The sequence below is a fragment of the Corvus kubaryi genome, unplaced genomic scaffold (assembly GCF_017639235.1).
Source record: "Corvus kubaryi isolate FWS band 111438036 unplaced genomic scaffold, C.kubaryi_AGA036_p1.0 37398, whole genome shotgun sequence".
NCBI lineage: Eukaryota > Metazoa > Chordata > Aves > Passeriformes > Corvidae > Corvus > Corvus kubaryi.
Genome location: NW_024581137.1, coordinates 11947548 through 11965460, shown reverse-complemented (window position 1 = coordinate 11965460; position 17913 = coordinate 11947548). Strand labels below are relative to the sequence as shown.

The 17913-nt window shown below is 45.5% G+C and overlaps 1 protein-coding gene across 1 annotated transcript in view; it reads left to right on the top strand.

Moving 5' to 3' along the window:
- The window catches only part of EEPD1 (endonuclease/exonuclease/phosphatase family domain containing 1), a 62940-nt gene extending 47238 nt beyond the window's left edge, over positions 1-15702 (top strand). The window contains exons 3-7 of the mRNA XM_042043003.1: positions 2804-2914; positions 6211-6345; positions 7619-7751; positions 14905-15099; positions 15207-15702. Of these exons, the coding sequence (XP_041898937.1) occupies positions 2804-2914; positions 6211-6345; positions 7619-7751; positions 14905-15099; positions 15207-15406 (774 nt within the window). The 3' untranslated portion in view covers positions 15407-15702. The remainder of the gene's footprint in view (positions 1-2803; positions 2915-6210; positions 6346-7618; positions 7752-14904; positions 15100-15206) is intronic.
- Positions 15703-17913: the final 2211 nt, after the last annotated feature.

The window sequence follows — 17913 nt, the reverse complement described above, 5'->3', positions numbered from 1 at the left end:
CTGGCACAAGGTGACCCCTCACAAGCACAGGCTGCTCTTTGTTTGGAGTATGCCTTGGAGCCTGGTGCTGCCATGTTCCTGCTCCCTGGGAGCACTGCCTATCCCACAAAAACCAGCACCCAGCTAGAAGAGAGACCACAGGGCATCTGTGTAAATAAGCCCTGGTGCTGTTGGTCTCACAATGTGTGTGTGAGCTTTGACTTGGTATGTGTAGGTTGTAATGAAGAAGCTGATTGAATTTCAGGAAACCTGCAGCCTGAAAGGCTCTAGAGAAAAACAAAACTAGAGCTTTTTTCCTTAGGAGGACTTCTATTGGGGAAAAAAATAAGTTGTTTTGATTGAGATTTTAATTTTGATTTTTCTTTACCACTTGAAGAACTGCTTCTCAAAGGGGTTGGCGTAGTTCTAACTTAGCTTTGCAAAAGAGGAAAGGCATTTTTTTTCATTCCCAGTGTGGACTAGGAGCTTGTCTATGTATTTTTGCTGCATGAGGGAAAGCGTAATGTTGGTTGATGTTGGGTTTTGTGGGCAGAACAAAATGATTTGAAAAATGCCATTCTCACTTCAGCAAAAAAACATGACCCCAGCAAGTATGCTGTCACAGCTTCAAAATATGTGTGCCTGTAAGCCTTGGAAAATGAGTTCAGATTGAAATCAGCTGCTGTAGGCCAAGTTCTCCATAGCTGCAGCCGTACCCAGAATGGGCTTTTTTTTTCTGAACAAACCGTGTAATCTTATTTGTCATCTTTTTGTTTGCACGAAGTCAAATCAAGGCCTTAAAAAAAAAATCAATTTGAAGGAAACAAACTATTCAAACTAGTCGACTGCAGATGCTCTTTTTAATAAACTGATGGTTTCTTAGGATTTATTCAGTCCTGTCATATGCTTTGTGCTGGCTGGACTTTCCAGGCAGCTGCAACCTAGAGATAAGTTTTCTGTCAGGTTACAGTTGAACTCCTAATTTCAACAATATCTTTGTTTTTCTGATTTAAGCAATTTATGTGTTAGAAAACTCACTGACCAAATCCCCTCTGTTTGAAGACATCAGAATGGCATCAGAAGTGGGTAATTATTGCCGCCGTGATTTATCATATTAGCTAGGGTAGCACCTGGCGATCAGCTGAGAGCAGAGCTTCTGTTCCCAGGCTGTGCAATCACCCTACCTGCCTCCTTGTTCTGTAAATCAGCCCAGCCCCGGCACTGCCTGGAGGTACATAATGGGCAACAATGTGGTATGTTAATGTGGCATCTTGAATAAGAACGCCCAGCTGACCTCTGTTCTAAAAGCTGTGCCAAGCGTTTTTGCTTCGGGCGTGCGGCCAAAATGACTCTTGGTCTTCTGAGGCAAATAAGGCTGCCTGGGTTGTGTGTATCTGAGAATCAATGCTTACAGCTTCAGCCTGCAGCATGCTGAACTTGCAGACGAGGGAGTCAGTGAAAGATCAGGATTTGACTTTAATTTCTGAATCAAAAGATAAAATAAACATGAGAATAACTATCCTATCATTTTACTGATATCCATGTAGGAAATATTTATATCCATGTAGCTCTGTAGCTCTTCAAACCATGTTAGGCACGTCCCACTGCAAAGAGTCACTGTGCACATGAGGTTATTGTTTGCCTTGAAAATCCTTTGTTGAATTCCTGCTTGATCTGGAGGGGTGTTCTGGATCCAAGATTTTGTCCGAGGATCCTTCTTCACTGTGAAAGCCTCTGCATTTCAACCCAGTTTCTCCAGTATCAGAACAAAATGATGCATGGTGGAAGTCCCTGTTGCTCTTTCACAGGGATGACTTCTTACTAGCTCCTTTCTCTGCAGCCAGAACCTCTGCCACAACCAGGGTGCCCAACTGCTGCCTGTCCAGCCAGAGCCTGCCTGGAGCTGACATCAGTCTTGCAAAGGATTCTAGCTCCTGTTGAGCCTGATTTTGAAACCCCTGACAAAAAGTATTCCATATTGTCCTCACCAAGGAGTTTCAGATTCCAGATTTTCGAGGGTGGTTTTTATCATTTATTTACTTTTATTTCAATCTCAAGGTGTTAGACAGGCAGACTCAGGGGCTCTCCACAGTGTCCACAGTTCTGGTATCCCTGAGCTGCTGGGCATTAGGATGCAGCCTCTCTAGCTCTGACCATGTGCTTGGACACATAATGGTTTCCAAGTGCTGTGGCTGTTCAGCAGTGACCAGGAAGAAGAGCACCTCTGGGAAGCATGAGAAGGACGTGCTAGAACTGCGTGCAAGTGTGCAGCTGCTTCCTTCATGCACGGAGGAAATCAAGTATGTGTCCCTGGCATAAAGTCAGAGGAGACTTAACCCCTAAACTCCAGCTATTGGGCTTGGCCTACACCCTTCCTCTCATGTCGTGCCAGTGGCTGTGTCATTGGAGTGGGACCAGCCACACTACTGGGGCCTCCTGCCCGCAAGAGGATTCGGCAGCTGTTTGTGAAGCCCCCGGCAGGGGTGGGATATGGTGCAGTCAGCATCTTTGGAGGCTGCACAGAGAAAACCCCTTTCCAATCAAACAAGTAGGTCTGGAGGAAAAGAGCAGGGTCTGAGGGAGAAATGTTCTACTTGCAGCATTTGCACTGAGTTATTTTAGTTTTTATTTATCTTCAAGTCAGGGGTGAGTCAGTCTGGGATGTGGCTCAGACCACCTCATTTGTGAACCTTCAGGGAAGGCAGAGAGCACAGGCTGTGCTCCACTGTGCCTCTTACCAGTGCTTTACTACACACTTTATTTTGCAGTTTTTTTAAATCCCTACAAGCTGATGTTATTTTTTTCCCCTTTCCTCTCTCTCTAGTTTTGTATGGAGCTGAACCAGCCAACGCTGCCAAACATCCGCAAGTGGAAGGGCCCTAGAGGATGTTGGAAGGGTGTTGTTTCCGAAAAACCCTCAGGCCAGCTACACAAGGTACATTAATCCCCAAGTCTGAACTTTGGCTTTGCTTTTTTTTACCCCTTCTAACCAAGGACATATTTTGAATGTTTAAGGCAACACTTTTTGCAAATCCTTTTTGGCAAGGTTTGCATTTCTTGTTTTTTAAGCTGACTGTTCCTATAGCTTTTAATATGACTTACGTTTTGGAAGAATTGTGGCACACTTGCAAGGAGGAAGATGTGTGTGCGTATTTGGTATATGTGTATTTGGGGGAAGTGGATAAAAGCAGTACAGGTATATAGATGAAAAGCCACAGATTTTGACAAGGAAAGAGTCCTCAGTTTTTCCCCTCTCAGGCTGCAGTACTTTTGACATTTTTTGTGCTAGTCACCTGAGCTTGCTCCCTGGTGCTGCACTGGCTGGCATTTGGGAGGACTCCCCATTTTGCTCATTTGCAAGTGAAGAGCCTGCAGAGGAGCTGTGCAGTTTGCCATCCTCACCTGGAAGAGTTTACCTTGTGTGTTCCCCAGAGTCCCCGGCACAGGTGTTTAAAATGCTGTGGACTCCATCTGAAATCTGCACCGTGCTGCAGTGTGCTTTTCCCTGCAGCATCTTCTGCTCTGGAAATATATATAAATATATATATGTACTGCAGGGAGGTACTGATTTATTACGGTGGTGACAGCTGCACCTGCTACCCTTGACAATATTCAAGGTAGGGCTGCACGGGGCTGGACATCACTAACAGTGCCCAAAAGCAGTTTCTCCCAAGGGAAATCTCTCTTTTTCACCCTTAAGTGTGCTAATGAGTTTTCAGAACAGTGTCCTCGTCTAGCTCAAGCCTGTTGTTGCTGAACAGGGTCATTCTCGTGGTGCAGTTATTGCAGTGTGGACGTTGTTGTAGGTAGAAGCAGGATCTGAGACCTGTCATGTACCAAGTGGTGCCTGTCAGTACTGGGGCAGTCTTTAACAATTTATTGATCCAGAATGATCTATTCTGAGCACTGTTGTAACTAAATATGTGGCTGCAGTTGTGTCCTGCTGCTTAGAATCCACATTTCTTTATTTTGACTTTTCCAAATCATGTTGCATGACTGTTAACTGGTTTTGGACTGATGTTTTGGGAGGTGCACCTCCTTTTACTGCCCTTCTGAGAAAAACCCAAGAATGAGGGAAAAATAAACCCAAACAAACCAAAACCCACCACCTGAGCAGCACAAGGATTGTACTCTAGCTAGACAGACACCAAAGGTCAAGAAGGGTCTGGAAAGATACAGAGTGTCTGAATGTGTCTAAAGTTTAATACAATTCACACTTAATTGCAGTGCAGAGTGCAAATGCCCTTCAGGTCATTTTTATTCCTGGCTGGAGTTTTCCTTTGGGATCTCTTGTTAGGCCAGATCATTAAAACACTGAATATAAATAGTTGTGCAAAGTTGTCAAAGTTGTTCTCGCCTTTTTTTTTTTTACCAAGAATTATTAATAAATGTCTCAGAGTTCCTATGTTAAATTCAGAGTCTTTAGTCAGTTCTTTCTTGAGCTATACTTCCAGAGATAACAATGGCAGCTTTGAATACAGGCTGAGTAAATAAAAATGATCTTCCACCTCGTTTTACAGATAGGGATGTAAGGACAAATGGTTCCCAAAATTATGGGAGAAATGTGCAGCCAAACTAAGAATAGAAATTTTATCTACTTGACTCTTCCTTCTAGCTGCTTTAACAGGAATCTGGCTGTGCTGGAGAACCCTCCACTAAGCCAAAAAGTCTCTTCTATTCCTGGGGGTAGGTAGTGAGTCCGTCAGGTTTGGGCACCATGTACACAAATGCATGAGGTTAACACAGTGTAACCCCAAGAATACAGCATCTTTGGCACAAGCTGATTTCGGGATGCTCTGTAGGGCTAAATAACACAAAATGGTGGATGGTGCTTCCAGCTTGTGCTTCCATGCATTCTGAGCATTCCAACCAGGCAATGACTTTTGACCACCATGTTGATATGAAGTCTGGAGCCTGGAAATAGCCAACAGCTGTTGACAGCAGTTTTATTCTTCCAAATCTTTTCCTGTAGGAGTTTTCAGACCTTAGGCTCCTTACTGGTGGAATAATTTTGTCAGTATTTTAAAGGTGAGTTATCAAAGGAGCTACCAAAGAATTTTAACCAACCTTAATCCTTTCAAGGCTCTTGGGAAGTCAGCGGAGCAGTTAACACTTTTTTATTGCAGCTGAAATGGAGAAAACTATTCCTTGCAATGGATTTAAGTATGATTTGCTATGGGAAGTGGGTTTGGATGATGCCAAAGAAAATGGTGTCTGGGTGATGGGAGAAGAGGCTGACAGGCTTTGAATTAGATACTGCTGCTGGTGCGACCAGCGTAGACAGCTTTCTGAAAATGCCAATTCCACATCATGAAGTAATCAAAAAAAAGCCCATTCAGGATCACAGAAGCAGAGCTGAAAGGAGCAGAGAGCTGAGCATGAAACATTCCAGCTGGAAAAGAAACAGAGAAATTGACAGGGCTGAGAGGTCTAGACCAGATTTCACACCAAGAGACTGAAGGGGCCTGGATATTTTTAGGTTGTGGGTGAAAAAAGTCTGTGAGATGGTGTCAAGCCTGGGGAGAACGAACAGCTGTGCACAGCATCATCCACTGCAAGCCCTAGCAGTCACCCAGTGAGACCTCAAGGCACCAAGCTCCTGGTTAGACAATTAATTGTGGGGGTAAAGAACTACCTCATTACTGACCATGCTCAGAGGTATCCAATGCTGTGCCTGGAGCAGGAGGAAAGGAGGACCATGTCACCCAAACACGCACACAAGAGGCAGCATCCTTCACCCTGCAGTGGTCTTGTACATGTTCTGCCTGTAGGAGATGAAACAGATTATTAAATCCTTGGCTTGACTGGAGCAGTGCTGGATTTAACTGGGTGTCGAATAGCCAGTGTGCAGGTGTGAGGGGCTGGGAGTAGCAGAGTGATGTGTGTTTCAGCTTGACACACTCACTCTTCAGTGAAGTCAGTGGAGCTTCCCAGGAAGCATTACTCCCACATCTGATGGGAGTTTTGGCAGGGGTGAGATGAAGAAGTCTTTCCACTTGTCCTCTGTATCTTCCACTGATAGCCCAGGAAGCTGTTTCTCCTTTATGCTTGGGCACAGCCAATTGGGCTTCCTGCCCTCAGCAGGCACCATGCCTAGATATAGATACAGGTATAGATATAGGTATAGATATAGGTATAGATATAGGTATAGATATGGGGCTGCATTTGGGCAGAACATTTTGTTTTTACGATCTTATGACTGGCATTTCTTTTTTTCTTTTTTAATTCCAGGGAGTTGAATATTCTGGTTTCCTCTGGGATACAACAGCTGGCATTGAGCTGAAAGATGCCTCATCACAGGAGACTGCACAGACTAATGGCAACGGGAGGCACTCCTATCCTCATCCGTATCTTGCACATTTCAAGGTAACTGCCACTGTGCCAGTCCAGCCTTGCAGAACTTTTACTAAAAAGAATTTGGCTAAGATGAAAAGAGATACCGCCTTCTAGGCGATAAAAATTTCCATGAGCCTCTGACCCACCTCATCACTGTCCCATGGCTTGGTTATGGATAGGTGCTTAATGCACCTTAATACATGCGGTAGTTCATCACAGTCAGTCCTTTCCCTTGCTCCCGTGGGAGCAAACCCTGGTGCAAGGGAATATTTGAGAACCTGAGGGTCAGTGGATTCTCCATAGCATCCACAGCCATTGAGAGTGTGACAGAAGTCACCAGTCACCTTGTTTGGCTTTTGCCAAATTAACACAGCAAGGGTGAGGTGTGTACCCAGCAGCCTCCAGGCCATAGGGCTGGGATTCTTGTCAGTGCCACAAAGAGGGATAAGTGCAGGGAGAATGGAGATGGATTTTACAGATATACATATATATCTATGAGTATATGAGTGTGTGTATGAGGCACACTGCTCCAGTGAGACTTGGGCTGGCCTATCTTATGTTGCTGTCACACTTCAGAGTTTCCATTTTAAAGCTTTTTCACTGGGGCCAAACCTATTTAAAAGAACATCATCACTTTTGGAACCAGTTCTTGGGCATATGCTGGAGCAAACATATGAGCAGAGAGAGCCCATCTCCACACAGGCTGTGATGAAGGGGTCCAGTTTGGGGAACTTGACATCTCTGGTAATGCTCTGAGAGAAGCATTAATCAAATAATTATTAATGAATAAAGTATTAGTAATTAATTGATTATACAATTAGGTCCAAGTGATTCCCAGAAGGTAAACAGGAGATTGCAGGGAGCCAACAGCTCCTTTCAAGGTACATTAAGTTTCTTGGTTAGTCTCTGTAACGAGCTGGGGCTAATCACAAGGCAGTAGTAATTAGCCCCTGTAATGACCATGACATTATTTGTAGCTTATTAACAACTGGTTTTGCATAAACTAATTTTCATAAGCAGCTGACTTCTTTCTGCAGCTGTGGTGAAAGGAAGCTGTTTGCTAATGCAAACCAGTTTCCCCAGAACTGAGAGGTTATCAGGTTATTGCAAACAAAGCTGCAAAATGCCTTCCTCCTCTTCCTCCCCACATGGAGACATACCAAGACACACCACATACACAGCAGTGTGAGTCCTACTGCCCCAGATGTACTGCTGAAAGTACTGGGAACTGGCACGTGGTTTTGCATTGTGACCTTCCATTCCCTGCATGCATGGCATTGATTTCTCCTCCTTGCTCCCCCAGGTTGGAATGAATGATCTAACTGTGGTTAACCTTCACCTGGCCTTGCCCCCCTCGGCAGGAGACAATACTGGGAAGAACCACGACAGCCACAAACTGGCAGCCTGTGCACAGACTTTGCAGGAGACTCTGAAAGGTAGGGCAGGGGTGTTCCTGCCAGCTATCACATGCACACAATCTAATCCAAAGGAATTTTTAAAAGAGTAAAATTAGTCTCAGTGAGCATTTCAGAAATATCCCCTCACAATTGTCTTTACTCATATTTGTGCGATGCATAGCGTGACAAATGTGCTTTTCCCTCGCTCATTGTTTTACAGTCTTTCCTAATTAACACAAACAGCACAGGAGATCCTACTGGCTTTGACACCATTTTTTCAAATTAAGTTCCTTCTGATTTTATGCTACTGTAACAGCAAGTTCTGCCAAAGGAAAGAAAAGTCACCAGAGCTGAGAACCTATTTTAAGTGTTTTTTGGAACTAACACCTACCTGGTATCAGAGCAAAGCTTAATTATTTTTTTTCTTCCAAGAGAAACAGGTTCTATATATTTAATTTTTTGATAATTGGAAGCTCTTTGGAAAACCCAATGCAAATCTGCAGATGATTGCTAATGAGAAAAGAGACCAAATCCTGCCTTAGTACGTGGATGTAATATGCAGAATAGTTTTGTTGATTTCAAATAAGTTGCTCTGGCTTTACACTGGGATGAAATGACACCAGAATTTAGACCTGAGCCTGAGCAATGTAATAGGCAGCTGGATTTCTTTACTTCATTCCTATGAATTTGCTTCTTACTTTGAAGCCTGCAAATTACGGTCAATTTCCTGTGAATCAGAACAAAGCATTTTAGATTCTAAATGTTGCTGCTCTTGTTACAGGAACAGAAAAATCTAGCCCTTCATTTACCACTTAAGAAAGATGTGAAAGGGTTGCAAGGTTTTACATGTGATGGTTTTCAACTTGGCCCAGTTCAGCAAGGTTGGTCACTTGGAAGCATTAATATCCCTCTTGTATAACTCAAGAGGTATTTGCAGTTTTTCTGCATGTTCTGTTGTTGTTCCTTTTGAGTTGCAGAAGCCAGTCAGAGCTATTTTAAGAGCTACTGATTTAAGTATTTGTCCATGTACTTTAAAATTGGAAAGGATGAAGATAAACAAAAGGATCATTTGTTTAATCCCCAAAGGCTGAACTGAAACATGGGATAAATGTGTAGCTCTTCTGAAGTCAACTGAGTTGCACTTCCACTGCATCTAAATTTAGACTGTTGGTGTTCTCTTTATTTCATGTTTTAATTTTCATATGGCAGGCACGTTACCGGAGCATGCTTGTTCTTGGCTTAGTCTTTCACAAAAGAAGAAATTCAGATTCCTCCAAACTTGTGGGATGCAGGTGTGGTCTCCTAAGCAAATGGTAGTGCACACATGTGACTTTGAAGTACTGAATTACCTGAAAAGGAGTTTCATGCTTAAAATTACCAGCATCCTTCAATTTCTTCCAAATCAGTCCACAAAATATGGGAAGTAAGGACTGATTTGTCTGTGGGTACTGCAGTAAATTTGAGTTTCTCTTCTTATTTTGCTAACAGATGCTTGTTCTATTACCTTTTATTCTTACCAAGAGGCATGTGAGCATCTGAGGAATATTGTTTACCACCCACAGCCTCCTGTAACACATGGCATAGTACCCCACATTTCTCCCATTAGATTGGTGGTCCTGGTTCCTTTTTCCCTCTCTTTTTTTCTTTCATTAGTACTGGAGAGACACAGTTGCTGTTGGCTGCTCATAGCCAACTCTTTGCAGCAGCCCTTCTGTCTTCTCTCAAGAACTCCACCAGTTTGTCTGCAGTGTGGTGTCCATGGGCAACACACAGATGTTATTCTGGATGCCCTGCTAGTGGATGGATCCAGGGACCAGGGTGCTGGATGGATTGAGAGAGTCCTGAGGAAAAGAATTTGCAAGTGCTGGTGGATGAAAAGCTGCACATGACCCAGCCATGTGCACTTGCAGCCCAGAAAGTCAGCCTCATCCTGGGCTGCATCAAAAGCAGGGTGGCCAGCAGGGCGAGGGCGGGGGATTCTATCTCTCTAATCTGCTCCCAAGTGACCCCACCTGGAGAACTGCATCCAGCTCTGGGATCCCCAACATAGGAAGGACATGGACCTGTTGGATCAAGTCCACAGATGGTCTGTGAAGATGATCAGAGGGCTAGAGCACCTCTCCTGTGAAGAAAGGCTAAGGTAGCTGGGGTTGTTCAGTCTGAAGAAGAGAAGACTTAGGGAATATCTTACAGCAGTCTTCTAGCACCTGAAGGGGGCCTACAAGAAAGCTGAAGAGGGACTTTTTACAAGGACATGTAGTGATGGAACAAGGGGGAATGGCCTTAAACTGAAAGAGGGTAGGTTTAGATTAGGTATTAGGAAGATATTTTTTATTGTGAGGGTAGTGAAGCACTGGTACAGGTTTCCCAGAGGAGCTGTGGATGCTCCTCCCTTGCAGTATTCAATGCCGAGTTGGATGGGGCTTCAAGTGACCTGGTTTAATGTAAGATGTTCCTGGCCACGGCAGGGGGGTTCGAACTAGATGATCTTTAAAGGTCCCTTCCAACCCAAACCATTCTGTGATACCTTGTCCCATGTGGCTTGGCCATATTCCATGGGTTATCCATGCATCAGGCACTGGGCTTACAAGACTTCTGAGAAATGGTAAGGAATCCTCTTAGCAGCCAATGTAACATCACATCCTTCTCATCATATGTGTGTCACTCTGTCCAGGAAGGATTTGGGTGTTTAAGAGTCTGTTTAATTCATGAGGTAAATTATCCAGGGCATGGGAAAATCAGAGTGTGTCCTACAGATGTCCCCTTGGCCTGCCATGAAGCAAAGGAGGGTTTCCTGGTTCCTGCAGAGAGGCAGACTTCAACACTGCAGACTTTCTGCAGGCACTATCAGTCCCTCAGCTGATTGCCTTGGCACACCAGAGCTCAGCCACTGCGGCACAGGGCTGAGTTGCGGCTCTGCTTTGCTTTGCTGGCCAAGAGCCACCCACAGGCACTGCCAAAATTCACTGGTGCTTCAGTGAATTTGAAGATGCATTTGCAAACAGACCAGACTTCTTTTTCACCTGAGGAGTTTTCCATTGACAAGGACACGGTTGCTTTGGGCCCAGAGGGTGTGAATGTGTGTAGGAGCACTGCTGAGAGGTCATGAACGGGACACATGCCTGGCTGCTGTGGGCTTTGCCACCATGTCCGAACAGATGGAGGCTCTGGGTCCTTGTGGACAGTACAGTCTGTGTCAGGGACCTTTGCAGCCGAAGATGGTAAGAGAGCTCCTGCTGCTGTGTCTGTTGAGGAGGAGGAGGACCAGATTGCATCAGCTGAGGAGCCTCTGGCTCCTAGGGAAAAGGAGAATCAAGCCCTGCCAGTCTTAAATTCATTTTCTCCAAAAGAGGAAAATAACAGCACAGCACCAGTAGCATTGTCTTCATTTACTGTTTTTCCCTCCATCTGATTGTGACTATGGGAATCATGACTGCAGTTTTTGATCAGTTATCATTCCTTATTATGGGTAAGGGCATTTCTTCCAGAACTTTTGCTAAGTTTGGCTGAGAGCCATTGGGGCTCATCCATGAGACCTCTGAGAGCTGCAGCTGCTGTGGGCAGCTCTGCTCCCTGCCTCTGCTGGGAGGCCCAGGGGTGTCCAGTTAGACAGGCAGGATCCAGGTGGGTTCGCTTCCTGCCCTTGCACGGCTGGATGTCTGTCAGGGTCTTGGGAGGCAGACAAAACACGAAACTGCAGTGCTGACGTGCATGATGTTGTTGTTGCAGGAGCTGGCAGAGGTGGGAGCAGGGCTGAGAGTGAGCCAGGACAAGGGGAAATAAAGTTGGTGGTTGTCTAGAGAACTGTTTGCTTGCTCTTCCTTGCTTAGCACAGGGCTGCCTGATGTATTCCCACTCTTTTGCAGTCGGAGGAACCCTAGAAGCTCCTGTCAGAGGGGAACTAAAAACACTCCTTTCTCTCCCCAATGGCAAATTGGGTTTCAGCTTCTTTAACATGCTCCAGCCTATTCTGGCTATCAACTTTACACTTTGATTTTATGCTTTGTTATTCTGCATGCAAAAGTTCAAACGAGTGAAGAATATAGTGATTCCCTCCCTGGGCAGGGACTCATCTTACCTCCTTCCAGGCACACATCCAAGTGCTGGGTCTTTTATCCTCTGCTATTTCTAATCTGTCCAGAATGGAAAGGTTAAAATTTTCAGTCAGTTAAAATTTTCATTTGTAAGTATGGTGGGGTTTTTTCATAGACTTTTCATGTACAGGAGATAGGCTTGAGGATTTGCTAAGGAAGCATGAGTAGTTCAGGATAAAATAGAATAGATTTTGTGCATAATCAAGACGCTGCTGTTAAGATCCTGGCCTCTCTGTCATTTTTAAACACCAAGGATGTGCTCCAGAGGTTTCTGTAATGGCCTTTTCCCATATAGGGTGGAGATGAAAGCATGGAAGGAGCCAGGTGGTGCCTGGGCCGTTTAGCAAGTGTTAGCACTGAAGGACCAAAGTTAAATTTCAGGCTTCCTGGTCTTGCCAAGCAAGAGATCTTGCAAGAGATCTTTGTCATGAGATGCATACAAAACCACCAGCTCACAGCAGGCAGGGTCATCCCATTAGGCAAGAACTGATTTTTCTTTTTGGATTCTGATGGAGCTTAAAATAACTCAGGTTCAGATTCAGGTGGTTTTTTCCTTCAAAGGTGGGAAGACTGCTATCATGAATGCTTTATGGAAGAATATTTAAACTTCACATTATTTACAGTATGATTTGTGTCCAACAAAGGGTAGAGAAACCACAAATAAACGAATTCATTGCCCCTCTGCATCTTAGCAAGCACCATGTTTTGAAGTAAGTCATATGCCCTCAGTCTCACTTGCTCTCTTGCCCCTTCCCAATTCATCTTTCTTGCACTGCAAGACAGGAGTAGATTTTGTTGAGCTTGTGCTCCCTCTCCTGGATAGCGACTTCTACAGCAACAGCAAAAAATAAGGAGGTTTACCCAGAGCACCAAGTATGGCAGAGGATGCCATCTGTCCACCTCATCCCCTCTCACACTTCAATCCCAGGAAAGAAAAAGCTTATAGGCTCTTCATAGTTCGCTTTTCTGAAGGCAGCTTTGGGATAATTTTTTTTTGTGCATTTGTGCCTCCTTTCACCATCCTTCTCCTTCTCCAGTGCCAAGTAGTGACGTGGCAGCATCTCTGGTCAGCTGTCAGCATTCTTCAGCTGTCTTCTCAGATATTTCTGACAGTGGTTTGAGATGGGCACTGAGGCATGTGCTTTGTCCTCTTATCCCAGGGCACAGCTGGGATGTCTGCATCCACATCTGTGGGGCTAGGAGAGCACACGTTGGGGATATGAAATTAGGGTCCAGAGTCTCTATCCTCATTCATTAGGGTTGGAAACAAATTGTAACTGAAGTCATTTTCTGATCCAAGTTGAGCAGTATCCCTTCAGACAGCCAGGCAAAACAAAGTTGCTGTAGTCAGGGAGTATCCGCGTGGTTTCTCAACTCATCTTCTGCCATCAGGCTTGCAGTCTGCTCCTTGGTCCTGTTCCTTGGGATTTCTTAAATACAGAGGTTAGAATGAGCACTGCACTTTTGGGACTGTGGTATATACCAGCATAAGGCTGCGTCTTCCTGGGTTCCTCACAAAAGTGTCCTTGACTCTTACAGAAAATCTATTTTAAAAAATGTCAGCATAGGTGAAAGCCAATAGGTGCTTCTTGTAGAAAAAAAAGAAAAAAAATCTTAAAAAGGCACAGATTTCTAAAAACCTCTGAGACTACAAATGCTTGTCTTTAAGTTTGTCGCTATTAGGGAATAGCAGGGAAAAGACACCAATATTTGGACTTTCGTAAAGCTTTTGATATTGTCTCTGACTCATCCTTCTGGACAAAATGCCCAGCACACAGCTGGACAACCACATTACGTGATGGGTGAGCGATCAGTTCACAGATCAGGCACAAAAATCACAGTGAATGGGGTGACATCAGGCTGGCATCTGGTCACTAGTGGGGTTCTGCAGGGCTCCATCTTTGGCCCAGTTCTCTTCAACATCTTCAGTAATGTCTTGGATGTGGGACTTGAAGGAATACTAAGTAAGTTTGAAGACAACACTAAATCATGGGGAGCTGTCAACTCCCTAGAGGGCAGACAGGTCCTGCAGACACCTCAACATATTAGAGATGTGGGAAATTACCAATCATATTAAGTTTTAATAAGGGCAAGCGCCAAATCCTGCACCTGGGATAGGTCAGTCTTGATTGTGTGCACAGACTGGGGAATGAGGGGCCGGAGAGCAGCATTGTGGAAAGAGACCTGAGGCTCCTGGTTGATGGCAAGTTGAATGTGAGTCAGCAGTGCCCTGGCAGCCACGACGGCCAAGAGTGTCCTGCGGGGCCTCGGGCACTGCATTGCCAGCCAGGGAAGGGAGGGGATTGTCCCGCTCTGCTCTGCACTGGGGCAGCCTCACCTTGAGTATTGTCTGCAGTTTTGGGTGCCACAATACAAAAAGTACATTAAGCTGTTAGAGAGTGTCCAAAGGAGGGCCATGAGGATGGTGAAGGATCTGGAGGAGAAGCCATATGAGGAAGCAGATGAGGTCACTTGATCTGTTCAGCCTGGAGGAGACTGAGGGAAACCTCATTGTGGTCTTCAACACCCTCAAGAGGGGAAGAGAACGGGCAGGTACTGATCTCTTCATTTTTCAGTGACGGGACCTGAGGGGAATGGCACGAAGCTGAGTTCAGAGGAGGTTTAGGTTGGGTATTAGGAAGAGGTTCCTCACCCAGAGGGTGGTTGGGCACTGGAACAGGCTCCCCAGGGAAGTGGTCACAGAACTGAGCCTGACAGGTTTCAAGAAGCGTGTGGACAACGCTCTCAGGCACATGGCGTGTGTGACTCTTGGGGTGTCCTGTGCAGGACCAGGAGTTGGACTGATGATCCTTATGGGTCCCTTCCAACTCAACATTTTCTATGATTCTATGACTCTATGATAAATAATATTAAAAAACAAGTGTCAGATGTGTACTGGCTGGTTTTATTGTCATGAGGAGAATGGCCATGAGTAAATACTCAGTGAAAAAGGCTTTGAATAGCATTTCTTTCAGGAGTTCAGAGTACCATCACTTATGTTATTCAGTATTTGTATTTTTCCTCTTTCCATTTATCCTCTTGTACTTCAGTGATGGATGTCCATTCTTCCCATTCTTTTCTATTTTTCTGTTTTCTAGGAGAAAAAGATGTAATAATCCTTGGAGATTTTAACCAGGCCCCAGACAGCAGCGACCATGACATCCTGAGGAAGGAGAAGTTCCACCACCTGGTCCCTTCCAGCACCTTCACCAACATCAGCACAAAGAACCCACAAGGGTCCAAGTCACTGGATAACATCTGGATCAGCCGGAGCTTGAAAAAGGTCTTCACAGGTAGGGTTGCTTGAGCGAGGCTGTGTAACCTGTAGTTGGGTTGGCGTCGTGTGTCCAGTTTGGGCAGTATCACTCAACCTTTTTCCCTGTGATTCTCTTTGATGCAGGCCACTGGGCTGTCGTGCGAGAAGGGCTTACAAACCCATGGATCCCCGATAACTGGTCCTGGGGTGGGGTGGCTTCAGAGCACTGCCCTGTGCTTGCTGAATTTTACCTGGAAAAGGACTGGAACAGGAAGGAGGTGACGCGGAATGGGAACGGGGTGACGGGTGAACGCAACGACTCCCACACTAAGCACGAACGATGACGTGAATTTGAGGGTGCCTCTTCTGCCACCCAGGGAAGGCTCTGGTTGCTCACGACTCCACGGCAGAGCAGGACTGCCTTCCCCTCTCCCTCATTCCTGATCTCTTCCCTGCACCTAGAAAGCATCAGCATATGATTTTGGTGGTCCTGGCTTTGTGCCCCTCCTGGACAGTTCTGGATGGAGTCTCATGGCAGCAGAACAATCTGCAACTTTTTCCAGGGACACAGTGGACATTTCCACACCTGGAGATTTGGATGAGAATTGTACAGAAAATAAAGTGTACTTTTAATACTGTACAGGGTTGTTGCTAAAATGCAGCTGAGCAGGGTTTTGCTGTGAGGGGGAGGTGATGGTTATTTTCCTTTGCCTCTTTGTAAATTGAGGTAATAAGAGAGGCCCCAAAAAGAGGGACAAGGTGGACATTCTTGGCAAATTGCAAATGCTATTCAACACTTGCAAAAACTGCTGGAGCTGGTCCCTATGTGAGCTGCAGTGGGACCTGAGTGGTCCCTCTGCCCCAGCCTGGAGAGACATCATTCCTCCATAGCCCCTTATAGGCACCCCTCATCCTTTCCTTCCTCCTTCCTTATGCTCCTGACAGGGTCATTGTGCCCCAGAAGAGCTTCCTGGAGCTTGGCTTTGTCTTTTTGTTAGGTGCAACGTTCAGTGTTGGGTTTTCTTCCCACACAATAGTTTTCAGGAGCTGGGAAACCACCAACTTGTCCCTCTGCATAGCCTGGTCCATTTCTCCAGTACCCTTTGCCTTGCTCCCTTTTGGGGATTTCCCAGGAACAGCCCTTGTCCTCTGGCCCTGCAGCTGGCATCAGTGAGATGTAGCCACGGGTCTTTGTCTAGGAGCCGGTGTTCTGCGCAGGGCTCTGCATCAGGGAGAAATGGGCTGTGCATCAGTGGGAGGTCTATAGATGAGCCCATTTTCATGTGATCACTGCAGAGGCTGGCCCACATGATGGACCAACCTCTGCCCATTGACTTTTTTAGGGGCTGTCAGTTTTCCCCTCTGGCAGACCAGGCATCCTTTTCCTGAGCCTCACTGCTGCATAAGCCTGATTCTCTCACCACAACAGGGGTTTAAGTACAGCGTGTGGTCACCATGCATATGGCAGGGATGGGGGCTGCTGCCAAGGGGGTTTGGGTTCTGTGCGTGTCCTGGGTGGGAGCAATTCAGCCAGCACCCTGCCACGGCAGCACTGGGAATGGAGCATTGAAATTGCCACCTACATGAGTTTTTTCATGCAGAAATTAATAACCAGTGACCTAGAAGGGAAACATAACAGGACTTCAGCATCTGCAAAAGAAACAGCTCGAGTGTGAAAGGTGCTGAGCTGCCCACTCACCCAGCACCTGCTGCTCCAGGCTGCAGATGACCACACATTCTGCTGCTGAGTGGAAAGGAAAATTCTGTGGCATGGCTCACTACTCTTGACAGCAATGCCACACCAAAGGAGATGTTGTAACTGAGGGTTTTAGAGTAAAACAGTATCATATTCTTGCAGTATTTTTATTATTTTAACTTTCTCAGATATCACCTCATTTCTAACGACTCAAAAATAACTAATTTTTCAACAACTAAATAAATTCCCATGCAAACACACACAGTTGAACAGCTTTTCTGTCAGTATGCAAAACTAAACCCAGAAAAAGCTGGCATAGCCTGGAGTGACTCTCAGACTCAGGGAGACTTCATGGATGTTTCAAGAGGTTAAGTGAATAACTAAGAACTCAGAGCATCAGATCAAAAATGTATCTCTAGTTGCTCAACATTCCCTGTTGAAAATGGGAGGTGCAGGTATTTATCTCTGGTCATTAAAGAAACTAGCAGAAGATCTTGGCTCCAGCTTTCATTCTGTCCTTGATTGCATTCTGATCCTTGCTGCAGCTTTGTCCTTTTCAAACAGGCACAATTTTGGTGCCCTCTTTTAATTTGACCAGCACCAGATTCCCCAAGAAACTCTCACTGGATAACTGCAAAATCTAGGCGAAGATGCAGTAGAATTGCCTTAGTCAAATGAATATTACATGAGGTGAGGGGCAGTAAAATTCCCAAGAGCACACTCACTCTCTTGTACCAGCTAGTGTTTCTCTGCTACAAATATGTTTGGAGGCTGTAATTATTTTATAGCTCTAGAAGTAAAACTTGGAAAGGCCAGATTGCATTTATTCTGCTGTGGATGTAAGTGCAGAGGCACCAAAGCCTCGAGAAGCACCAGCAACCCCCTGTGCAGGTGATAGTGCTCACAGCTGCAGCAGGGGCCCTTGCTTTGGCTGATGAGTTGTGTGTTAACAGGGGCTGCTGGTGTGGGAAATGAGCTGAGCCTCCTTCATAGCCCATGTGGGAGCTGTCGGGAAAGTTAATGAGGCTAGTCTGTAGCTCAGAGGTTCCTCAGCCCAGTGGAGAGCTCTGGAACGGTGATTACTTGGTGGATAAAAAGATGCCTTGGGATAAGATGTGAGGAAGATAGAGGAATTGGATGCCTATAGGTGGAATT